At 46.9% G+C, this 15,056-nt stretch overlaps 2 protein-coding genes across 5 annotated transcripts in view; one reads left to right on the top strand and one right to left on the bottom strand.

Annotated features, from left to right (window-relative positions):
* Nucleotides 1–6,174, bottom strand: part of CDC42SE1 (CDC42 small effector 1) — an 8,572-nt gene extending 2,398 nt beyond the window's left edge. Inside the window, exons 1-5 of one of the 3 annotated variants that reach the window (XM_054461363.2) lie at nt 6,036–6,174; nt 3,248–3,383; nt 2,279–2,595; nt 1,619–1,729; nt 846–936 (exon numbers count right to left, since the gene is read on the bottom strand). In XM_054461363.2, coding sequence (XP_054317338.1) covers nt 862–936; nt 1,619–1,729; nt 2,279–2,332 — 240 coding nt within the window. In that variant the 5' untranslated portion in view covers nt 2,333–2,595; nt 3,248–3,383; nt 6,036–6,174 and the 3' untranslated portion in view covers nt 846–861. The remainder of the gene's footprint in view (nt 1–845; nt 937–1,618; nt 1,730–2,278; nt 2,596–3,247; nt 3,384–6,035) is intronic. The other 2 variants (XM_054461368.2, XM_054461358.2) reach the window with 2 other exon arrangements.
* MLLT11 (MLLT11 transcription factor 7 cofactor) lies at nt 4,964–15,056 on the top strand. Of its 2 annotated transcripts, XR_008495510.2 has the most exons (3): nt 4,964–5,281; nt 5,849–7,112; nt 13,773–15,056. XR_008495510.2 is itself a non-coding variant. In XM_054461351.2 (2 exons), the coding sequence occupies exon 2, from the start codon at nt 13,779–13,781 to the stop codon at nt 14,049–14,051; it is 273 nt and encodes a 90-aa protein (XP_054317326.1). In that variant the 5' UTR covers nt 6,898–7,112; nt 13,773–13,778; the 3' UTR covers nt 14,052–15,056. The 2 variants fall into 2 exon arrangements, 1 of the variants encoding a protein (XP_054317326.1); XM_054461351.2 differs by lacking the exon at nt 4,964–5,281 and having other exon boundaries at nt 6,898–7,112.

Below are 15,056 nucleotides of genomic sequence, written 5' to 3'. Positions count from 1 at the left end.
TAGGAAGAAGGCACTACCTAGTGCAGACTTTAAGCTATTTCCACAGTGTGTTCTTTACTTCTGTCTGCACAACACCCTCTCAGTCTTTCTATATCCTACATTCTTTTTTTTTTTTGAGACGGAATCTCGCTCTGTTGCCCAGGCTGGAGTGCAGTGGTGCAATCTGGGCTCACTGCAACCTCCGCCTCCCGAGTTCAAGTGATTCTCCTGCCTCAGCCGCCAGAGTAACTGGGATTACAGGCGTGTGCCATCATGCCTGGCTAATTTTTGTACTTTTAGTAGAGACAGGGTTTCACCATGTTGGCCAGGCTGGTCTCAAACTCCTGACCTCAAGTCATCTGCTGACCTTCGCCTCCCAAAGTGCTGGGATTATAGGCGTTAGCCACCATGCCCGGCCTAGATCCTACATTCCTGAATCTTCCCTTCTAATTCCTCCCTATCTCTCATTCTTTTTTATATTTTGAGATAGAGTCTCGCTCTATCACACAGGCTGGAGTGCAGTGGCGCGATCTCAGCTCACTGTAACCTCCGCCTCCCGGGTTCAAGCGATTCTCATGCCTCAGCCTCCCAGGTAGATGGGACTACAGGAGCATGCCACTGTGCCCGGCTAATTTTTGTATTTTTTGGTAGAGACAGGGTTTTGCCTCGTTGGCCAGGCTGGTCTTTAACTCCTGGCCTCAAGTGATCCACCCATCTTGGCCTCCCAAAGTGCTGGGATTACAGGCATGAGCCACTATGCCTGGCCACACCTCCCTTTCTTGCATAAGATCAGGGTTCTGAGTCAGGGTATCAGGTTGTGCTGTTATGGGGGCTGAGGTGTTGGATGGGTTTCTCTAATCACTCACCATTCCATTATTGGAGCTATAAGCCCCTAGAATTGCTCCATGGCCTATCTCGGTTTCCCTTGGATCTCATCTGCTCCTGAACTGCACCTGTCTGTGAGAAAACAGATGTGAGGCAAGTCTTCATATCCTACAGTAAGAACTCTACTTTGTGCCCTCCAGGGAAGAGGTTGACTCCATCTCCTTGACAATAGCAGCCATCTACTAACTGCCATTCCTCCTAGGGGAGTCTCAATGCCTCTTTTCACACTGGCCTTCATGAGGATGAGGTAAAATGGGTCTTTTACTAATAATATTCCCTCACAATGGATTCTCCCCTATATGAGTTTCAGGATCTGGGAAAAGACTATCTCTAGACCCATTTCCCTTATTTTGGGAACAGAAGTGCATCTTAGACATTATTTAGGACGAAGGTGCTCAGCTTTTTTCCTGTCCCAACACTCCTAAATATATGATTTACTGTGGCACTGAGATAGCAGTTCTTAATTAGGAGAAGGGAGGGTTATAAGTTTTTGGAAAAAGCCCTCCAACTATTAAGATATATATACCTCCTACCCCAATGAAGAACAATCTGCTAAGTTGTAAAGATGAGAGAACCTAGGCCCAGACACCTAAAATGCCAGGTCTCAGGTTTCCATAACTGGTGACCAGGACTAGAATCCCAGGTTTTTACTTCCCCATTGAGTATTTTCGTATGTCCCTAGCTTGAACTTTCAAAAAGAGGGAACGGTTATAGACCTCACCCCCATATCGACCTCTCCCCATTTCCTTGTTACCATGGCAAGTCCATCTCCGGCCCCCATCTCCCCTGAGCCAATGTGAGTCAGGTGGACAAAATTCATTGGTTCCCCAATCATGGTCCGGTCAATCCGTCTTCTCTTCTTCTTCTGCTTGGAGAAGATAAGGAGTCATGTCTTAAGGCCCCTCCTCCAGTCAGCACGGAGGAAGGGAAAAGAGTCTTCAAAACCACTGAAAAGCTAAGGGCCCTGGTGGGAAGAGGGGATGTGGCATTTTAACAGGGAAATCACTAGGGCATGAAAGGCAAAGCTGGAACAACAAAAGCACACGGAAGACATGAACCAGAGTAGTGAGGGCGGTGGCCTGCAGGGTGAACACTGGATAAAGAAAGGACATGTCAAAGTCACCTCTGACTGATGACGAAATAATGGGGAAAACTGACAGGTATGCAGCTCCACCTACAAACCCCACCCAGCTCAGAATGGACAGTAACAGGAGGTAATAGCTAGGACTATTCACTTCTTCCATCACCCAGTCCCCTTTATTCTACATATACAGCTGCCTGACCATAGAAGCTCCTGACACAGAGGGAGGCAAGAAGTGTGCTTTTTAGATGGCAGATCCTAGATGGTGTGGCTACCTCACAGCACACAGTAACTGACTGCTCTTTGGGTTAGGATGGGGGTGGGGAGACTCACCGGCTGGGGTTTCTCTACCACACAGCAGCCCAGTTTGTGCCAAAATTCACTCATGTTCCCTGATGGTTCCAGCTTCACTCCTCTGTCTGAGGCCCCAAAGGGCTCTTTCCCTGGTGTTTGGACAACCCACTCCTCACTCTCCCCGGATACAACACCACCCTGGGTGTACTCAGCTGGATGGGTCCAGAGAAAGTGGAATCCCTGGAACCTTTAACTGAGCAGTGAAGGTCAGTGTCTCAGAGCCTGAGAGATGAACAGGACCAGAGAGAGAGGTGGGCAGGCAGGCACAAGGTTATGTCTTCCTCAGACTCAGAACCCTGGATTAGAAGAAAGTAAAAAGAAAGATCAATGAGATATCTCCCCCTCCCCCAATCCTTGAGAAACCTCCTGATGAGCCTATATCTTCCCAGTCCTCCCTGAGTGGCCCTAGACCTGTACACCAACACTCATTCCCAAACACTATGAACCTCAGTTTGACTCTAAGAAAAAGGAACAGAACCAAAAGGACACCAAGGGGTTAAGGAGCAGTGGCTGGTGGTACCAAGGGAGAGGAAGGGGGCTAGAGTTAAGAGTTAAGAGGATGGGCGAGGACCAAAGGATAGTGGCAGAAATTAGCAAAGTTTGGGGTGATACAAGCTCCAGCTCCCTTCTCTCTTGAGTTTAGGGCAGAAGGGGAGGGGCATTTAAGTGACTCTGAAGAGGAAATAGTGGTTTTTTGTTCTCACAAACAAGGTCTCCACCCTGTCCCTTCCTTTTTTCTTACCTTGCCCTGAACGCCTAGAGTTTCTTTAAGAACAGGAGAGCCCTGGACAACTGAGGTCCTAGGAGACTAACTGGCAGGTTGGCCCTCAGGAAAGACTTTCTACAATGAGGAATTTCTTCCCTCTCTGTTTACTGCCCTATTCCTCCTGATTTCCCTCCAGTGAAATCCAGTCCCTCCCAGAAGCCAGTTAGCAGTTCCTTTATTACCTGACCTTGAGATCCTTCCTGAAGGCTGTATACATTCTGTTTATCTGTGTCCTGTATCACTGCACTCCTGTGTGTACACCTCTGTTTGCACATGCGTGGCATGGCCATATCTCCACGTGTGTCCAGTACAGATCATCTGTGTACAGGTTGTGGGTACATGTGCCAGGTATCTTCTGTCCCATTAGGAATATTTTCCCCACCGTCCACATGTCCTATCTGCCACTCTGCTCTGCCTCACACTCTATAGGGCCCAGGCTCCCCTCCAGCTGTGACCTGTTCTCCCCTCCCTCCTCACCAATTCTATCCTCAAGCTTCATCAGCGAATCAGACACAAGGAACTTTCCAATAGTACTAGTGTCCAAGGAAGAACTTCCTCCCTTCTCACTACTGCCAGCCAGGGTAGGACACATCTGGGTTTCTTCTTAGACTCACTTGCATTTCCCCAATCCCATAGTACAGACAACCTAAAGATTCCAAAAAGGGCAGTTTCATAACTAAGACACTTTAACATAAACAGGAATCTCCCTTTCTTGCAGGCCGGGAACCCTGATGCTTTGGCATCCTAGACTGATTTAAAAACAAGAGATAGGCCAGGCGTGGTGGCTCACGCCTGTAATCCCAGCACTTTGGGAGGCCAAGGCGGGCGGATCACCTGAGGTCAGGAGTTCCAGACCAGCCTGGCCAACATGGTGAAACCCCATCTCTGCTAAAAATACAAAAGATTAGCTGGGCATGGTGGTGGACGCCTGTAATCCCAGCTACTTGGGAGGCTGAGGCAGGAGAATCGCTTGAACCGGAGGTTGCAGTGAGCCGAGATCGCCATTGCACTCCAGCCTGGGCAAAAAGAGTGAAACTCCGCCTCAAAAAAACAAAAAAAAACCGAGATAGCAGGGTGTGGTAGCATGTGCCTGTCATCCCAGCTACTGGGGAGGCTGAGGCAGGAGGATCACTTGAGCCCAAGAGTTGGAGGCTACAGTGAGTGATGTTTGCACCACTGCACTCCAGCCTGGGTGACAGGACAAGACACACACACACACACACGGAGAGGTTTTTTATTTTTTTTTAACAGCCTTGAGATGAGATCACACAAACACTCAAATGTAGCTTCTAGGGGAGGGGAGAACCCAGGAGGCTGGGCTTTCTCTTACTTCCCTTCTCACCACTGGAAGGGAGGAGTAACCAGGAGGAGCGGAAGCTAAAACACACTGTCCAGAGAGGGGAGCTGTGGTCAGTGGGATGTCAGTGAGTCAGTGATAGGGTTTGTCCTGACGGTGGTGGTGGCAGGTGGTAAGGGTTGAGGGAAAATGAAAAATGAGAGGAAACCCCCAACACCAGCAGGCAGGCTGTACTGTGACTGGACTCTCCCTCAACATCCCCCACCCTGCTCAAAGCTGAGGGACAGAGGTGGATAGTGCTGGGAGGGAAGAGGAGAAGAGAGGGGGAGGAGAAGGAGAGAGGGAAAGGGGCAGTGGAGAGAACAAGGCCATTTCTGTTTCTTTTCCAGGGACCTGACCAGAGCTGGGTGGAGGGAAAGCGTGTGTGTGGGACTTGGCATGAAATGACCAATGATGACGAGAAGTGACCAGGAAATTCCATTCCCTAGGACATTAGGGTCTCTGAAACTTGAGGGTGGGGTCAGAGTGTGAAGAAGTCAGGTCAGGGTGAATGTGATGGTAGCGCAGGGCAGTGGGGGATGGGAACAAAGCCAGAAAAGGAAGTAAGAGCCACTGGCGGCCACTCTTCTTTAAAGCAGCCAGAAGAGAGTGGGTTGAGGAAAAATGAAGTCCTGAGCTGGTCAGCCCAGGCGAAAGAGCCACCTGAATCCAACCCCACAGTGAATAGGGAAGGGGCTGAGAAAACAAAAGGAGGGATGAGGATTAGACCTCATAAGGCCACGTCCTGAGAGCCAAGTGATGCTCAGAACTCGGCCTCTCTGAGTTCCAAATGGCAAGAGTGAAATATGGAACCGGGAAAGCCACCCCCCACCCCCACCAAGATCACACTAGGACTTGAGGGTCTCAGAGCTGTTGGGAGGTGAGCAGAAGGGATGGGAAAGAGGTGCCAGGGAGGAAGGATGTACAGGCTAGTTCTCTGGTCCTGTTCGGGCCCCAAACCGGTTCTCCCGGTCCCACTGCCTCTGGCCCTAAGGCCTCCAACCCGCGGCCTGACAAGCCCTCACATGAAGCAGCTGGAGAGAAAGAAAGAATCGAGAGAATGGCATGGGCAATTCTGACTAGAAGCCCGGGGCAGCAGCTGGTCCCTGAGACCCCGAGACATGGAGGGCTGCTGAGGGACTCTGGAGAAGCGGAGTGGACTCCATATTTCAGCCAAGTGACAGGCCCAACACCAACCTTCCCCTTCCCCAGGAAAGGTCTTCTGGGGGCTTAAGAGAAAAGAGGGCTAGGCCCTAAGCCTCCCCTCCCCAAATATATTCAATCACACAGATTCCATATCTGTCTCCCCCCACTACCCAACTCTACCTAGAAGTTCTCTGCTCTTCCCAACCCTTAACCGGATTGTGACCTCTCTGGGAATCTTTCGGACCCTCTCCCTCCCACCTCCCCCAACATTCCAGTTCCTTCTTTTCCTTCTACTCTTCAGCGGCCTCAGCCTGCACACCCCAGGAGCGTGGATGAGGACGGCCACCCCGGGCGCGCACCCCTTTCCCACCACCCCAGCATCTCTGCAGCCCAGGACACCCGCCTCCCCCACACCCCGCATCCGGTGTGTCTCCGCCTGGCGCTGCCGGCGCGGCAGGCGGGCCAGAGGACCAACTGCACGGCCTCACCTGCTCTTCTCCACCATCCAGACGTTCAGCTACAGCTGGTGGGGGTGAGGGACCCTGCTCCGTGGCCGCCAATGTGGGCTTCCTGGGCCAGCTCTGCGGCGAGGCGGGGGAGCCGAGGACGAGCCGGCAGAGGTGGGGCCGGCTCAGGGCGGAAGCGGCGGCGACGCGATTACGAAACCCGTCCGGCTCGGAGCCGAGCGCACAGCTCCCCTCTGGACTGCGGAGGCACTGCACTGTGCGGGACGTGGGAGGGTGCCTCTGCAGCCTCTCAAGGCCGCCGCCCCTGCGGGGAGAACCGGAGAATGCGGACACCTAGATGAGGGCCTGGCACCCCAGCTGGGGCCCCCGGAATCTCACGTTCCCTTTGCTCGCCAGGCATTTCGGGGCAAAACGAAGCGGAGCCCCCCAAACCCCCAGACCTAACCAAGTTCAGAGATTCGCAGAAGCACGCCCCCCCACCCCAAATTTCTTGTGCTCTACCCAAAATGGAATAGGACTAGGTTTATTTATCCATTGTGAGGGTAGAGAGGCGAGTCGGGAGGAGCAGGGATTGGGAGAAGGGGTGGAAAAATATTCTGATTCTTAAAAATAACCTTGTAACCTCAAGTCCTTAAATTGTGGAAGAAAGGAACACTCCTCCTTTCCATTGTAGTCTAGAGTTAAGATTTCAAATCCATAAATTAGAGGACCTAAAATTAGAGGGCAATTAACTGCTCATTCATTGAGCCCCCAGTCAGCACGGGGGTGCTGGAAGAGATCGGGAATAATAGCGCAGACCAATGAGCCTAGGGAGATGCTTTCATCATCTCTCCTTCCCTCAAGTGTTCTGGAACCTATCATTTGAATTAGCCGAGTCAGGCAGGAGGGGGCGGGGAATCCTTCCGCCCTTCTTAGGAGGGGCTGCATTGCAGGGGGAGAGTGAACTGACAGACTCAGTCACTGAAGAGGGAAAAGGAGTGAGAAGACAAAGCCGTCAAAGCCCCAACAGCTTTGTATTTCTCCAGCCCGGCGCAGACCCCGGAGCCCCCGAGGTACTCCCTCCATCTTTGGAACACGCCAGTAATTGATTAATAACAGGTAAACCAAACTGAGGGAGGGGGGCAGGGGGCTGCGAAGATAGAAGAGCTGCCGCTTATGGTTAGATTGAAAGACCCCACATAAGGTGGAGGACAGCTGAAGAGGAGAGAAGGGGGCGCTATGAACAATGGGTAGTTATTTCTTCACAGCATCCATGCCTTGTTACCTTGTACAGACTATTAATTTCTAACAATTTACTTGTAGTTATTTCTCAGCACCTACCTCCTTATTTCAAGTATCCTTTTCTGTAATTTATTGTCCTGTGTATTTAATATCTTCAGTCTACTTATCTTCCTTTTCAAACCATAATTTGTTTTACCAGCTGTTTGATTAATTTTTAGTCCTACTGTATCTCTCTGTCCTCTACTTCCCTATACTTGCAATTTTTTTCTGTAGTGTTCTATGTTTCTCTGTAGGAGGGAGTTTGGGAGGGGGTTATATGGGATAATGTTGGGTGTAATCCTGACCTTTATTTGGATAATCTCTTTCATTCCACCTCGAATCTTTGCTCCAAAGAAAGAGGCAGCCTAGGGTAGGAAAGGTGGGGGCCTCTGTGTTGGAGAACTGCCTGATTCCATAGTGAAATCAGTATAGCCCACAGGAGCTAGGTATGGGGACAGATTCTGGAAAAGAATGATTTGCAGCTCAGTGGAATTGGTGGGGGAATGCTAATAGGAAAATCCAAGCTCTGACTGAGGCACGCATTATGAGATGTCAGAGAGCTTCTGCTCCCCTCTACCACCACCACCACCTTGTCCTTCCCCCTTCCCCATGGTGGCAGCATGACACAGCAAGGCCCTGTTGAGTAGGCCTTGGATGCCCACAAAGGGTCTGGACAAAGGATATTTGGGCGTGTCTGTATGGCTCTGAGAGTCTGTATTTTTCTAATCTATACATTTGCTAATCATGTATCTCTAAGAACAGAGTGATAATTAGATATTGCCTTTGCCTAAAATACCTGGATAATTTAAAGTGAAGGATAGTGGGAAGCATTTATTGAACATATATTATGGTACAAGGCACTGTCGAAACCCTTTAAGTAAATGATACCATTTAAGATAATGATAGATGTAAAGATAGATGAAGTAGGGGTGGAGAGCATTTGTGGGGGGGAAGGGGAAGCTAGCCAAAAAGGGATCTTTTGCAAAATTTGGAGTATTTGATAATTAAATCCATACTATATTAAATAAAAAATGTCATTACTATTTACATTAGTGAATAGCACTTTAACTTCAATTTTCTGTGTAGTATTACTTTATGTTCTTGACTTGATTTTGATGCCACTTATGCTTGCATGCATGTCTTTCTTGAATGTATTTGGTACCCTGTGTACGTGTCTCTGGGTCAATGACATAGAGATTTTAGGCCTTCTGAGTTAATATTTCATAAAATTTGCTTTAGCTTTTTAAATTGCAAGATAGCTCTACCAAACACTCAGGGACGGTTTGAGCAGTTTTTTATACATACTCTGGTTGTAAGAAAAGGAGTCAGTTTGTCGAAGTGCTTTTTTTTTTCCTCAGATTCTAGCTTGCTCTCTACTGCCCTTTGCTTTTCCCCATTCAGATCACAATTTCAGAAACAATCACCTAACCCACGGAATATCTATTCTTCAGCAACTAAGAATTCTTTTAAGTTTTGGGAATACTGGTAGAGGGTTATATAAAGCTGTTGACAACTATCCATGTACAACACAAAAAGGGATCAGACTGGGAATTATGAGACCTGGATTCTATACAAACTGGCTGGAAGTCTTCCCAAGTCATTAATTTCTAAGATGTCTTCTAGTTTTAAAATTCTATGATTTTTCCCCCCATGATTCTATTTTTTTTTTTTTTTTTTAGATGGAGTCTCACTCTGTTGCCCAGGCTGGAGTGCAGTGGTGCAATCTTGGCTCACTGCAACCTCCGCCTCCCCAGTTCAAGCGATTCTCCTGCCTCAGCCTCCTGAGTAGCTGCGATTATAGGCACCTGCCACCACGCCTGGCTAATTTTTGTATTTTTAGTAGAGACGGGGTTTCACTATCTTGGCCAGGCTGGTGTCGAATTCCTGACCTTGTGATCCACCTGCCTCGGCCTCCCAAAGTGCTGAGATTACAGGCGTGTGCCACCGCGCCCGACCCCATGATTCTATTTTTTAAAGAGCCTATAATGTGCCCTGCATTATACTAAGCTCATTCTGGAGAAGACTTGTCAGGGAGGAGAGAGAAAAGAACCCAGCTAGCTGGGAAAATAACTGGTAACAATAAGAATCCCTATAGCCATAAGTCCGTAACAGTACTGACTCCTAGGGTATGCTTCTTAGAATCTCTATAGTCCCAGATTTAAGCAGTGGGTGGTTGGTTAATGGATACAACCATTTTTTGTAGCTCTCTTTCTGCACACGTCTCTGCAAAGTACTATGGAGATTATCAGAGTTGAATATCATAGGATGATGATCTCACCTTTCCAACATGCTCCCCTACCCTGCTCCAATCCCGGCATCACCCTCCTTCTAAGCAGCTTCTCTGCTGAGTAATGCTCAGTTCCCAGGGTTTATTTTGGAACTTAAACTCAGAAGAAAAAGAACAACTCAGAATTCACTTTCAACATTAAAAACATCCTAGCCTACCCACTCACCATTCCTGAAGCCCCCACACTCTCACATATCACTGTGTTCTAGATTAACACTTTCTTTTTCTGCCTTAGTACAGTCCTTTCACATTATACTGGAGCATTTTGGAACCTATTTAAGGCCATTATTTAGGAATCTCTGGCCTGGTGAGACCCAATAGGGTGTGTTCGAGAAAGGCCTTTTGAAACTTGGGGTTCTGTTTTTGGAGGTGGTAGAATGTTCTTTCTGCTCCTTTGGGAACATTTCAACGAATGCTTCTTTTTTTAATTTTATTTATTTATTATTATTATTATTATTGAGACGGAGTCTCACTCTTTCGCCCAGGCTGGAGTGCAGTTGTGCTATCTCAGCTCACTGCAAGCTCCGCCTCCCGGGTTCACGCCATTCTCCTGCCTCAGCCTCCCAAGTAGCTGGGACTACAGGCGCCCACCACCGCACCCGGCTTAATTTTTGTATTTTTAGTAGAGACGAGGTTTCACCGTGTTAGCCAGGATGGTCTCGATCTCCTGACCTTGTGATCCACCCGCCTCGGCCTCCCAAAGTGCTGGGATTACAGGCGTGAGCCACCACGCCTGACCACAACTAATGCTTCTTGACCCTTGGCTAGTAAGTAGCAGGGTGGAGGCTGTAGGCAGCTGTAATAGTCCTATAATATCAGGCAGGGCTTGGGTAGAATGGGTAGAGAAAGTGATAGATCCATTAATGCATGGAAGAGTATCTGATTCTGTTAAGAGACCTTCTGCCAATCTGAACTTTACTTTAAATCCAAATGGATTTCCAATCCATTTGCTCTCATCATCATCAGTATACTCGAGCACTGGGATCAGAGGAAAGATACCCCATTACAGCATAGGAAAGTTATTTATTTATTTATCTATTTATTTATTATTACTTTTTTTGAGATGGAGTTTCGCTCTCGTTGCCCAGGCTGGAGTGCAATGGCGAGATCTCGGCTCACTGCAACCTCCATCTCCCAGGTTCAAGCAATTTTCCTGCCTCAGCCTCCCAAATAACTGGGATTACAGGCATGCGCCACCTCACCTGGCTAATTTTGTATTTTTAATAGAGACAGGATTTCACCATGTTGGTTGGGCTGGTCTTGAACTCCTCACCTCGTGATCTGCCTGCCTTGGCCTCCCAAAGTGCTGAGATTATAGGCGTGAGCCACTGCGCCTGGCCAGGAAAGTTCTTTTAGCACCTGGGTTTTGTTCTGAAGGAAAGGTAGGCTAGAGAGAAATGGATTGTTAAGGCTTACTTGTGGGCTAATATATGGGAATGGCAAGGTATTAATTAAATAGTGAGGGAAAGTTAATCAGCAGCCTTGAATGGCTTTGTGTACAAAGCCCAGCACTTGTGTACAGAGAAAGTAGATTGGTTTTTACCCTTGGGGAAACCCCTAGGTATAGGGACAGATTCTGGAAAAGAATGATTATTTGCAGCTCAGTGGAATTGGTGAGGGAATGCTAATAGGAAAATCCAACCTCTGACTGAGGCACGCATCGTGAGATGCCAGAGAGCTTCTGCTCCCCTCTACCACCACCTTGTCCTTCCCCCTTCCCCATGGTGGCAGCATGACACAGCAAGGCCCTGTTGAGTAGGCCTTGGATGCCCACAAAGGGTCTGGACAAAGGATGTTTGGGCGTGTCTGTGTGGCTCTGAGAGAGTGTATCTTTCTAATCTACATATTTACTAATCATGTATCTCTAAGAACGGAGTGATAATTAGATATTGCCTTTGCCTAAAATACCTGGATAATTTAAAATGAAGGATAGTGGGAAGCATTTATTGAACATATATTGTGGTACAAGGCACTGTCGAAACCCTTTAAGTAAATGATACCGTTTAAGATGATGATAGATATAAAGATAGATGAAATAGGGGTGGAGAACATTTGTGGAGAGGAAGGGGAAGCTAGCCAAAAAAGGGATCTTTTGCAAAATTTGGAGTATTTGATAATTAAATCATATTATATCAAAAATTTCATTACTATTTACATTAGTGAATAGCACTTTAACTTCAATTTTCTGTGTAGTCTTATTTTATGTTCTTGACTTGATTTTAATGCCACATATGCTTGTATGCATGTCTTTCTTGAATGTATTTGGTACCGTGTGTACATGTCTCTGCGTCAATGATATAGAAGTTTTAGGCCTTTTGAGTTAATATTTCATAAAATTTGCTTTAGCTTTTTAAATTGCAAGATAGCTCTGCCAAACACTCAGGGACTATTTGAGCAGTTTTTTATTCATACTCTGGTTGTAAGAAAAGGAATCAATTTGTCAAAGAGCTTTTTTTTTTCTCAGATTCTAGCTTGCTCTCTACTGCCCTTTGCTTTTGCCCATTCAGAAGGCAATAAGTCCATCCCTATACAGAAAATACATTAACAGTGATCTGTAATCCCAAACTGATGGAGTTAGGTAAAACTCTACAGGGTGTTGGGGGAGATGCTGGAGGAAATAGAGTAGATGAAGCTGAGTAAGTTTAAGGAAGTCATCTGGAAGAGGTGAGTTTATAGTAGGATTTAGAAGGCTAGGAAAATAGAAAGCAGAAAAGTCATGGAAGGCCTTTTCACACATACCATGAGCTATTAAACCAAAGTCACGAGGAAGTCAAGTGTTTTTAAGTATAATAGGAGTTTGGGCTAGGGGAACGGGGGTTCCTCTATAGACTTGGAGTTTTTTGTTTGTTTTGTCTTTTTGTTTTTTGAGTCAGGGTCTAACTCTATTCCCCAGGCTGGAGTGCAGTGGCATAGTCTCAGCCCACTGGAACCTCTGCTTCCTAGGCTCAAGTGATTCTCCCACTCAGCCTCCCAAGTAGCTGGGACTACAGGCGTGCACCTCCAGGCACAGCTAATTTTTTGTATTTTTTGTAGACGGAGTTTTGCCATGTTGCCCAGGCAGGTCTGGAACTCCTAGTCTCAAGCCATCCGCCTGCCTCAGCCTCCCAAAGTGCTGGGAATACAGGTGTGAGCCACTGAGCTCTTGAATGGAGTCCTGAAATGTGGAAAGTCTTTTTTTTTAGACAGAATCTTGCTCTGTTGCCCAGGTTGGAAGGCTCACTGCAACCTCACCCTGCTGGATTCCAGCAATTCTCGTGCCTCAGCCTCCCTAGTAGCTGGGACCACAGGCACGAACCACCATGCCTGGCTAATTTTTTGTATTTTTAGTAGAGGCAGGGTTTCCCCATGTTGGACAGGCTGGTCTCAAACTCCTGGCCTCAAGTGATCCGCCCACTCTGCCTCCCAAAGTTCTGAGATCACAGGCATGAGCCACCGCACCTGGCTGAAACGTGGAAAGTATTTTAAGGTGGAGAATGGAGAGAGTTAAGCAAGACAGGAAAGAGCATAACTGTAACAGAGGCTATACCACTGCTGGGAAGAATGGGCTAGATTTTGGAAGGCCTTGAAAATCAGACCCAAGATCAATTTGATGCAATAGATGGTAAATAAGTCATTCCAAAATGGGAAGAAGTTTAGAAAATAGTAGAAATTCGGCCGGGCGCGGTGGTTCACACCTGTAATCCCAGCACTTTGGGAGGCCGAAGCAGGCAGATCACGAGGTCAGGACATCAAGACCATCCTGGCTAACATGGTGAAACCCCGTCTCTACTAAAAAATACAAAAAATTAGCCGGGCATGGTGGCGGGCATCTGTAGTCCCAGATACTTGGGAGGCTGAGGCAGGAGAATGGCGTGAGCCCAGGAGGTGGAGCTTGCAGTGAGCCAAGATCGTGCCACTGCACTCCAGCCTGGGCGACAGAGCAAGACTCTGTCTCATTGAGAGAAAAAAAAAAAAGTAGAAATTCATAATAAAGGGTTTCTGAAGCTTGTCCAAGGGAACTTGGATTATCTCCAGAGGCAATTGGGGATGGTGAGTTTTTTTTTTTTTCTCCCCAAATTCCTTTTTACTGGTGGGCTTGGAGGATATACAATTTTCTTTAATAGAAAAAAAAAATTCCTTTTTACTGGTATGTGGAGTATCTAAGCAAGGAAAGGCCATGGGCCACAAAGAAGTTGCTGTAGCATGAAGACTGACAAGTGGTTTCTTTCTAGGAAGCTATGAGGGACCCTGTGAGTAGCCAGTACAGTTCCTTTCTTTTCTGGAGGATGCCCATCCCAGAACTGGATCTGTCGGAGCTGGAAGGCCTGGGTCTGTCAGATACAGCCACCTACAAGATCAAAGGCAGCAGCGTTGGCAAAATGATCGGGCAAGCAACTGCAGCAGACCAGGAGAAAAACCCTGAAGGTGATGGCCTCCTTGAGTACAGCACCTTCAACTTCTGGAGAGCTCCCATTGCCAGCATCCACTCCTTCGAACTGGACTTGCTCTAAGGCCAAGACTTCTCTCTCCCATCACCTTGCCCTCACTGTCTTCCCTCTCAAGCCCCTTCCTTTCCACTCCTTTCCCATTTTAATCTTGTTCTCTCTCTACTGTGTTGGTGGTGCTGATGAATCTGCCAGAGTTGAGTTCTATGTATTTATTTATTTATCTATCTGTCTACTCCATTTCTCTCAAAAGCCCTCAAGTCACAAAGTAAATGGTTCAAGCAATGGAGTACTGGGTCACAGGGATTCCTCCTTTCCCCCCCAAATATTAACTCCAGAAACTAGGCCTGACTGGGGACACCTGAGAGTAGTATAGTAGTGCAAAATGGAAGACTGATTTTTGACTCTATTTTAATCAGCTTCAGAGATTCCTTAAACCTTCCTAATTTCCTGCTCCAGGGCAGTAAACACAAGTATTTCTTCAAGGGGTGATGAAAACCTCGGAAGTTTTAATGTGAGGTTATCTGCTATGAAACAGTATTTCTAAAAGGCTAAAGTGATAAGTCTCTTGCTTTTTTTTGATCCTGCTCTTTCTTATATTCTTTTTTTTCCTTAGAGAAATCAAGAGGGTAGTTAGAGGTATAAAACAGGAGGAAATATTATGGAAAATGAAAATAGGGAAAATAATTGAATAATTTTAGAAGTAGCTAATTTCTGTTCTCAAAAGAATGTCCCTTCTTCAAACCTACTCACTTTACAACTTTGCTCCTAACTGTAGGTTGAAAACTCTAGCTAAAGAAAGTTATCAAATCTTAACATGCATTCCTACTATTATGATAGTTCTTAAGGTTTCAATTCAATCTTCTGAAAGGCGTAAGTCCTATTTTAGCCTTACCTCCTGCATTTGCAATATCTAATTCTGGTCAGTGGGCACAGTTCTTCAGCTACATTGAGACCCTGAAATGAACAATTACATTCTGACTCTACATCTTGTCCCCAATCCTTCCTACAATATTGATGCTGATTTGTGCTGCCATTTACTCGTTTATTTAATAAAGACATTCAATCCCA

This window comes from Pongo pygmaeus, chromosome 1 (assembly GCF_028885625.2).
Source record: "Pongo pygmaeus isolate AG05252 chromosome 1, NHGRI_mPonPyg2-v2.0_pri, whole genome shotgun sequence".
Taxonomy (NCBI): domain Eukaryota; kingdom Metazoa; phylum Chordata; class Mammalia; order Primates; family Hominidae; genus Pongo; species Pongo pygmaeus.
This window is presented reverse-complemented; position numbering and strand designations above follow the sequence as displayed.